General features: G+C 52.4%; 1 protein-coding gene across 1 annotated transcript in view; it reads right to left on the bottom strand.

Moving 5' to 3' along the window:
* Nucleotides 1–267: 267 nt before the first annotated feature.
* Nucleotides 268–9,957, bottom strand: part of LOC137306873 (single-strand selective monofunctional uracil DNA glycosylase-like) — a 30,395-nt gene continuing 20,705 nt past the window's right edge. Inside the window, 3 exon segments of the mRNA XM_067976263.1 lie at nucleotides 268–3,879; nucleotides 3,881–4,255; nucleotides 4,257–4,310. Coding sequence (XP_067832364.1) covers nucleotides 3,766–3,879; nucleotides 3,881–4,255; nucleotides 4,257–4,310 — 543 coding nt within the window. The 3' untranslated portion in view covers nucleotides 268–3,765.

Below are 9,957 nucleotides of genomic sequence, written 5' to 3'. Positions count from 1 at the left end.
ATATATCGGCCGTTCCTTCATCGTCACTGGGTCAAAATCCTGGAACTCCCTTCCTAACAGCACTGTGGGAGAACCGTCACCACACGGACTGCAGCGGTTCAAGAAGGCGGCTCACCACCACCTTCTCAAGGGCAATTAGGGATGGGCAATAAATGCCGGCCTCGCCAGCGACACCCACATCCCATGAACGAATAATAAAAAAAAAACATTGATTAGAGCAAAGGTAAAAGAGATGAGGGGAATTCTTTCGTAAAAAAATGATTTCAGTTTCAACAAAAGGGTTTTTATTTGATCTTTTTCGACATCAATTTAAGTTACAGCTGCGCTGGTCAGTTCAGGCTCCCCTCGTTTCCCAGAATAAATAGCGGGGAGGAGAGACAGGACAGAACAATTGGTGTGTGCCCAAGGGAGAGGTTTTCAAGGTGACATGATTATTTACATTAGGCTGAGATACTGGTGAATTCAGCACATCCGAGGCAAGTTGGGGGCAGGGGAGCAGAAAGGTTTAATGTGAATTCTGAGTCCCCTTCAAGAACCCCAAGGGCAACGGAGTTAGGTACAGAGTAAAGCTCCCTCTACACCGTCCCGTCAAACACTCCCAGGGGCAGGTACAGGGTTAGATACAGAGTAAAGCTCCCTCTACACTGTCCCATCAAACACTCCCAGGGCAGGTACAGGGTTAGATACAGAGTAAAGCTCCCTCTACACTGTCCCATCAAACACTCCCAGGGCAGGTACAGGGTTAGATACAGAGTAAAGCTCCCTCCACACTGTCCCATCAAACACTCCCAGGGCAGGTACAGGGTTAGATACAGAGTAAAGCTCCCTCCACACTGTCCCATCAAACACTCCCAGGGCAGGTACAGGGTTAGATACAGAGTAAAGCTCCCTCTACACTGTCCCGTCAAACACTCCCAGGGCAGGTACAGGGTTAGATACAGAGTAAAGCTCCCTCTACACTGTCCCGTCAAACACTCCCAGGGCAGGTACAGGGTTAGATACAGAGTAAAGCTCCCTCTACACTGTCCCATCAAACACTCCCAGGGTCAGGTACAGGGTTAGATACAGAGTAAAGCTCCCTCTACACTGTCCCATCAAACACTCCCAGGGTCAGGTACAGGGTTAGATGCAGAGTGAAGCTCCCTCTACACTGTCCCGTCAAACTTCTTAATCTTAACTATCAGAAAATAAAAAAGATTGAGCAAATCTAGAGTTTACATTGTCATAGCTTATCAAGGAGCAGATTAAAAATACACAAGACAGTGCCTCACAATCGGGGCTGCGCAAAGATACAATCCTGCTGCGATTCGAGGGTGGCCAACCTTCCCGGATTCATCGGGAGTTAGAGACACTTGCAGCACCCGGGAGGGAAAGAAAGGTCGCACAGACGTTAATAAAAGATAAAACTCTGCCCCTTTCGTCCTTCAGTTCTAAAGGTATCGGAGACGGGGGAATCAATGGCCTGTCTGACCAACAGTCGAGATAATCCAATCAGGTGCTTTCCGATTGGCCATGGGAATTACATAGAATTGGACAGCACAGAAACAGGCCATTCGGCCCGACTGGTCCGTGCTGGCCTTTATGCTCCACACGAGCCTCCTCCCTCCCTACTCCATCTCACCCTATCACCATCTCCTTTCTCCCTCATGTGTTTATCCAGCTTCCCCTTAAATCCATCTCCGCTATTCCCCTCGACCACTCCATGTGGGAGCGAGTTCCACATTCTCACCGCTCTCTGGGTAAAGAAGTTTCTCCTGAATTCCCGATTGGATTTATTGGTGACTGTCTTATATTTATGGCCCCTAGTTCTGGTCTCCCCCACAAGTGGAGACATCTTCCCTACGTCTACCCGATCGAACCCCTTCATAATTGTAAAGACCTCGATCAGGTCACCCCTCAGCCTTCACTTTTCCAGAGAGAAGAGACCCAGCCTGTTCAGCCTCTCCTGATGGTTATAATTTCAGTCGTGTTAACGACACCTGTCTCCGTACAGGTGTGGGAATCGCCATTAATTGGTCACAGCTGCAGGTTGGCCCAAATGAACAGGGTCACAGGACAGGGAGTTCACGACAAAACTTCAGCACGATTGTGAACAGCGTAAAAAAAAAATTAACACACAGGATTCAGCTTATCATTCAGTGTAGTGTAGTGTAGTACAGCACAGGTTAGATACAGAGTAACGCTCCCTCTACACCGTCCCGTCAAACACTCCCAGGGCAGGTACAGGGTTAGATACAGAGTAAAGCTCCCTCTACACTGTCCCGTCAAACACTCCCAGGGCAGGTACAAGGTTAGATACAGAGTAAAGCTCTCTCTACACTGTCCGTCAAACACTCCCAGGGCAGGTACAGGGTTAGATACAGAGTAAAGCTCCCTCTACACTGTCCCATCAAACACTCCCAGGGCAGGTACAAGGTTAGATACAGAGTAAAGCTCTCTCTACACTGTCCGTCAAACACTCCCAGGGCAGGTACAGGGTTAGATACAGAGTAAAGCTCCCTCTACACTGTCCCATCAAACACTCCCAGGGCAGGTACAGCACGGGTTAGATACAGAGTAAAGCTCCCTCTGCACTGTCCCATCAAACACTCCCAGGGGCAGGTACAGGGTTAGATACAGAGTAAAGCTCCCTCTATACTGTCCCATCAAACACTCCCAGGGGCAGGTACAGGGTTAGATACAGAGTAAAGCTCCCTCTACACTGTCCCATCAAACACTCCCAGGGCAGGTACAGGGTTAGATACAGAGTAAAGCTCCCTCTACACTGTCCCGTCAAACACTCCCAGGGCAGGTACAGGGTTAGATACAGAGTAAAGCTCCCTCTACACTGTCCCATCAAACACTCCCAGGGCAGGTACAGGGTTAGATACAGAGTAAAGCTCCCTCTACACTGTCCCGTCAAACACTCCCAGGGCAGGTACAGGGTTAGATACAGAGTAAAGCTCCCTCTACACTGTCCCATCAAACACTCCCAGGGGCAGGTACAGGGTTAGATACAGAGTAAAGCTCCCTCTACACTGTCCCATCAAACACTCCCAGGGCAGGTACAGCACGGGTTAGATACAGAGTAAAGCTCCCTCTGCACTGTCCCATCAAACACTCCCAGGGGCAGGTACAGGGTTAGATACAGAGTAAAGCTCCCTCTACACTGTCCCATCAAACACTCCCAGGGGATTGTCAACAGATTCATTGCAAGAGATTTCGACGAACGGTAAGACGACAAATTAATGCGGTGGAGGAGGTAACGAGACACCCTCTGACATTGTGTTAGTGTTACAAACAAACGGAATAGTTTTACGCGCAGATTATACAATCGAGGGAGACTGTGGGTGGGAGAGGGGTGGGGGGCTCGAGAGTGTTTCCCCGCACTCTGTGAAACCAGCTCTCGTTTTACCCCCAGTTCTCCCCTCTCCCCCCACTGCCCGGCAAGGCACTGACTCCTCACTGGAGGGCACGGTTCCAACGCAGATGAGCCGAAATGTCCCTTTAACGCAGCGAGTTGTCGCGATCTGGATTACGCTGTCCGAAAGGGTGGTGGGAGCAGATTGAATCGTGAATTTCGGAAGGGGAATTGGAGGGGATACAATCTGGGGGCAGGGGGGTAGGGAGGCACTGGGACTAACTGGATAGCCCTTTCAAAGAGCCGGCACAGGCACGACGGGCCGAGCGGCCTCATTCTGTGCTGTACGATGCTTCGATTCTTAAGGCCTCTGCGGTCTTGCTAATTCTCGCCGGCCGGCATCTCGGAGCCCGTCCTGCCGCGCGTCAGACGCCAGGGGGCGCCGTCAGCAGCGGCGTGAGGCGCAGCTCCTGCAGTCGAACGGCCACGGCCGCCTGCCAGCCCCTGTTGGCCTGCGGGTTGCGGGGCGAGGGGTTGCGCGATGCCCTCCACCCTCACCTGGCCCTCCGTCCCCCCGGCCAGGGCCCGCCTGGCCCTCCTCTCGGCCAGCCGGCCCACCCCGATCACCGTCCCCACCCCCAGGACCGCCACCGCCCGGCGGAGGGTCTCGTCGCAGGCTCCCAGCAGGCGCTCCCTCTGGGGGGGCGGCAGGTCGGCCGGGGTCAGGTTGCGCCCCTCCCGGTCCAGGAAGGCCAGAGGGCAAAGGTTGTGGACGAAGCAGCTCCTGAAGAAGCAGTCCGGGCTCCCGCACAGCGAGCGGAAGAGGCCCCAGAACCGGGCCCCGCTCACCTCCGTCCGCGGGCAGTCCAGGCCCAGCACTGGCCGTTTCGGGTGCTCCGTCTCCGGCCTCCGCACTGTCCCCGCTCACCCCCAGCCAGTCCCGGACAGTCGACACATCACCGAATGGTACCTGGGGTCGGGCAAAGAGCAAGACCGTGAATGGAGGGAGGGAGGGGGGGGGGAGGGGGGGAGGGAGGGGAGGGAGGGAGGGAGAGAAGGAGGGGGAAGAGAGGGAGCGAGGAGAGGGAGGGGGGAAGAGAGGGAGCAAGGGAGGGAGGGGGGAAGAGAGGGAGCGAGGGAGGGAGGGGGGGAAGAGAGGGAGGGAGGGGGGAAGAGAGGGAGGGAGGGGGGGAAGAGAGGGAGGGGAGGGGGGGAAGAGAGGGGTGTGGGATATATCAGAGTGTTACAGTGAGGGGTGTGGGATATATCAGAGTGTTACAGTGAGGGGTGTGGGGTATATCAGAGTGTTACAGTGAGGGGTGTGGGGTATATCAGTGTGTTACAGTGAGGGGTGTGGGGTATATCAGTGTTACAGTGAGGGGGTGTGGGGTATATCAGAGTGTTACAGTGAGGGGTGTGGGGTATATCAGAGTGTTACAGTGAGGGGTGTGGGATATATCAGAGTGTTACAGTGAGGAGTGTGGGATATATCAGAGTGTTACAGTGAGGGTTGTGGGATATATCAGAGTGTTACAGTGAGGGGTGTGGGGTATATCAGTGTTACAGTGAGGGGTGTGGGGTATATCAGAGTGTTACAGTGAGGGGTGTGGGGTATATCAGAGTGTTACAGTGAGGGGTGTGGGATATATCAGAGTGTTACAGTGAGGGGTGTGGGGTATATCAGAGTGTTACAGTGAGGGGTGTGGGGTATATCAGAGTGTTACAGTGAGGGGTGTGGGATATATCAGAGTGTTACAGTGAGGGGTGTGGGATATATCAGAGTGTTACAGTGAGGGGTGTGGGATATATCGGAGTGTTATATTGAGGGGTGTGGGATATATCAGTGTGTTACAGTGAGGGGTGTGGGGTATATCAGAGTGTTACAGTGAGGGGTGTGGGGTATATCAGAGAGTTACAGTGAGGGGTGTGGGGTATATCAGAGTGTTACAGTGAGGGGTGTGGGATATATCAGAGAGTTACAGTGAGGGGTGTGGGGTATATCAGAGTGTTACAGTGGGGGGTGTGGGATATATCAGTGTTACAGTGAGGGGTGTGGGGTATATCAGAGTGTTACAGTGAGGGGTGTGGGGTATATCAGAGTGTTACAGTGAGGGGTGTGGGGTATATCAGAGTGTTACAGTGAGGGGTGTGGGATATATCAGTGTTGCAGTGAGGGGTGTGGGGTATATCAGAGTGTTACAGTGAGGGTGTGGGTATATCAGAGTGTTACAGTGAGGGGTGTGGGATATATCAGTGTTACAGTGAGGGGTGTGGGATATATCAGAGTGTTACAGTGAGGGGTGTGGGATATATCAGAGTGTTACAGTGAGGGGTGTGGGGTATATCAGTGTTGCAGTGAGGGGTGTGGGGTATATCAGAGTGTTACAGTGAGGGGTGTGGGATATATCAGAGTGTTACAGTGAGGGGTGTGGGGTATATCAGAGTGTTACAATGAGGGGTGTGGGATATATCAGAGTGTTACAGTGAGGGGTGTGGGGTATATCAGAGTGTTACAGTGAGGGGTGTGGGATATATCAGAGTGTTACAGTGAGGGGTGTGGGATATATCAGAGTGTTACAGTGAGGGGTGTGGGATATATCAGAGTGTTACAGTGAGGGGTGTGGGGTATATCAGAGTGTTACCGTGAGGGGTGTGGGATATATCAGAGTGTTACAGTGAGGGGTGTGGGATATATCAGAGTGTTACAGTGAGGGGTGTGGGATATATCAGAGTGTTACAGTGAGGGGTGTGGGATATATCAGAGTGTTACAGTGAGGGGTGTGGGGTATGTCAGAGTGTTACAGTGAGGGGTGTGGGGTATATCAGAGTGTTACAGTGAGGGGTGTGGGGTATATCAGAGTGTTACAGTGAGGGTGTGGGGTATATCAGAGTGTTACAGTGAGGGGTGTGGGATATATCAGAGTGTTACAGTGAGGGGTGTGGGGTATATCAGAGTGTTACAGTGAGGGGTGTGGGATATATCAGAGTGTTACAGTGAGGGGTGTGGGATATATCAGAGTGTTACAGTGAGGGGTGTGGGATATATCAGAGTGTTACAGTGAGGGGTGTGGGGTATATCAGAGTGTTGCAGTGAGGGGTGTGGGATATATCAGTGTTGCAGTGAGGGGTGTGGGGTGTATCAGAGTGTTACAGTGAGGGGTGTGGGATATATCAGAGTGTTACAGTGAGGGGTGTGGGATATATCAGTGTTGCAGTGAGGGGTGTGGGATATATCAGAGTGTTACAGTGAGGGGTGTGGGATATATCAGAGTGTTTACAGTGAGGGGTGTGGGATATATCAGAGTGTTACAGTGAGGGGTGTGGGATATATCAGAGTGTTACAGTGAGGGGTGTGGGATATATCAGAGTGTTACAGTGAGGGGTGTGGGGTGTATCAGAGTGTTACAGTGAGGGGGTGTGGGGTATATCAGAGTGTTACAGTGAGGGGTGTGGGGTATATCAGAGTGTTACAGTGAGGGGTGTGGGATATATCAGAGTGTTACAGTGAGGGGTGTGGGGTATATCAGAGTGTTACAGTGAGGGGTGTGGGATATATCAGTGTTGCAGTGAGGGGTGTGGGATATATCAGTGTTGCAGTGAGGGGTGTGGGGTATATCAGTGTTACAGTGAGGGGTGTGGGGTATATCAGAGTGTTACAGTGAGGGGTGTGGGATATATCAGAGTGTTACAGTGAGGGGTGTGGGATATATCAGAGTGTTACAGTGAGGGGTGTGGGGTATATCAGAGTGTTACAGTGAGGGGTGTGGGATATATCAGAGTGTTACAGTGAGGGGTATATCAGAGTGTTACAGTGAGGGGTGTGGGGTATATCAGAGTGTTACAGTGAGGGGTGTGGGATATATCAGAGTGTTACAGTGAGGGGTGTGAGATATATCAGAGTGTTACAGTGAGGGGTGTGGGCTATATCAGAGTGTTACAGTGAGGGGTGTGGGATATATCAGAGTGTTACAGTGAGGGGTGTGGGATATATCAGAGTGTTACAGTGAGGGGTGTGGGGTATATCAGTGTTACAGTGAGGGGTGTGGGATATATCAGTGTTACAGTGAGGGGTGTGGGATATATCAGAGTGTTACAGTGAGGGGTGTGGGGTATATCAGTGTTGGTCTGTATCACTCATCTACCTGCATCAGTAATCTGCGGGACGGCAGCAGGGCCGAGGAGCCGGGGCCGGGGCGGGGGGGTTGAAGAGTTCGAGGAGGTGTCAGGGTGATATCTCCCAGGGCTGGTTTGGCAGATCTGTCAATTAGGGTCTGGGGGATGGGGCAGGGTTGAGAGGTGAATGCACAGGGACAGCCGTCAGCTGTCGATTAATGGGGCGTTACTGACCCACAAGTCGTAAACTTGTCCTGATCCCTGACCTCTGGCTCAGGCTGACCAGGGACAGAATACATCGGAGCAGGAGCAGGCCATTCGGCCCCTCGAGCCTGCCCCGCCATTCAATCAGATCATGGCCGATCTTCGACCTCAACTCCACTTTCCCGCCCGATCCCCGTATCCCTCGATTCCCCCCTCGAGTCCAAAAATCCATCGATCTCAGTCTTGAATATATTCAACGACTCAGCATCCACAGCCCTCTGGGGTAGAGAATTCCAAAGATTCACAACCCTCTGAGTGAAGAAATTCCTCCTCATCTCAGTCCAAAATGGCCGACCCCTTATCCTGAGACTATGCCCCCGAGTTCTAGACTCTCCAGCCAGGGGGAAACAGCCTCTCAGCATCTACCCTGTCAAGCCCCCCCTCAGAATCTTACATGTTTCAATGAGATCCACTCTCATTCTTCGAAACTCCAGAGAGTATGGGCCCATTCTACTCAATCTCTCCTCATAGGACAACCCTCTCATCCCAGGAATCAATCTAGTGAACCTTCGTTGCACCGCCTCTCAGGCGAGTCTATCCTTCCTTAGATAAGGAGACCAAAACTGTAGACAGTCCTCCAGGTGAGGTCTCACCAAAGCCCCGTACAATTGTAGTAAGACTTCCTTACTCTTGGACTCCAACCCCCCTTGCAATAAAGGCCAACATGCCATTTGCTTTCCTAATTGCTTGCTGTACCTGCATGCTAACTTTCTGTGTTTCGTGTACCAGGACATCCAAATCTCTCTGAACACCAACAATTAATAGTTTCTCACCATTTAAAAAATATTCTGCTTTTCTATTCTTCCTACCAAAGTGAATAACCTCACATTCCCCCACATTATACTCCATCTGCCCCCTTCTCGCCCACTCACTTAACCTGTCCATATCCCTTTGCAGACTCTTTGTGTCCTCCTCACAGCTTACTCTCCCACCGAGCTTCACTCGAGAAGGTTCACTCGGTTAATCCCGGGGATGAGGGGGTGGACGTATGAGGAGAGGTTGAGTAGATTGGGACTCTACTCATTGGAGTTCAGAAGAATGAGAGGCGATCTTATTGAAACATATAAGATTGTGAAGGGGCTTGATCGGGTGGATGCGGTAAGGATGTTCCCAAGGATGGGTGAAACTAGAACTAGGGGGCATAATCTTAGAATAAGGGGCTGCTCTTTCGAAACTGAGATGAGGAGAAACTTCTTCACTCAGAGGGTGGTAGGTCTGTGGAATTTGCTGCCCCAGGAAGCTACATCATTAAATAAATTAAAAACAGAAATAGACAGTTTCCTAGAAGTAAAGGGAATTAGGGGTTACGGGGAGCGGGCAGGAAATTGGACATGAATTTAGATTTGAGGTTAGGATCAGATCGGCCGTGATCTTATTGAACGGCGGGGCAGGCTCGAGGGGCCGATTGGCCTCCTCCTGCTCCTATTTCTTATGTTCTTATAGCTTTGTGTCGTCAGCAAACTCGGATAAATTACACTCGGTCCCTTCGTCTAAGTCACTAATATCGATTGTAAACAGCTGAGGCCCCAGCACCGATCCCTGCGGCACCCCACTAGTTACAGCCCGGCAGTACAATCCAGACCCCCCCCTCCTCTCTCTCTCTCTCTCTCTCTCTCTCATCCTGCCAGTTCTCCTCGTACCTTTTCCCACCCTCTACGCCCCAATTCCTGAGCGAGCCCCCACCCCGCCCCCGATTCTTCGCACTAGTCCCAAGGCAGCCAGCGGGATATTCGACTGTGGGAGGGGCCACGTCCGCGCACTCTTAACGCCAGGGCTGTTGGTCAGAAGCAGGACCCACCACCCACACACCGTCTGATTTCTCCCCGGGGGGGGGGGGGGCACTGCCATCAATGGCAGCCGCTCCCTACGGTCACCCCGAAAGTGCTGCCGCCCAGATACTGGGAGAGGGTCTGACAAAGAGTTTCAAAATTATGTCACACAACTGTGCGCGCGTGGGCGCACGAGTGTGTGCGCGTGTGCACGAGTGTTTGTGTACACGTGCACGCCATTTCCTAAGCTCCCCCACCCACCCCCTCCATGATCCCTTGTCTTTCGATCCATCCCCAGTCTGTGATGAATGAGCCCGTGTGGAGGGCGAGGGGCTCGAGAGTTGGCTTTAATTGTCCACTCGTTTGGGGGGGGGGGAAAGGGGAAACGGGGGGGGGGGGGGGGGGGGGAAGGGGAAACGGGGGGGGGGGGGCAGGGCGGTGTCTGTGTGTGTGTGTGTCTTTGTGTGTGTG

This window comes from Heptranchias perlo, chromosome X (genome assembly GCF_035084215.1).
Source record: "Heptranchias perlo isolate sHepPer1 chromosome X, sHepPer1.hap1, whole genome shotgun sequence".
Lineage (NCBI taxonomy): Eukaryota > Metazoa > Chordata > Chondrichthyes > Hexanchiformes > Hexanchidae > Heptranchias > Heptranchias perlo.
The sequence above is the reverse complement of the archived record's forward strand: the minus strand, read 5'-3'. Positions and strand labels throughout refer to the sequence as shown.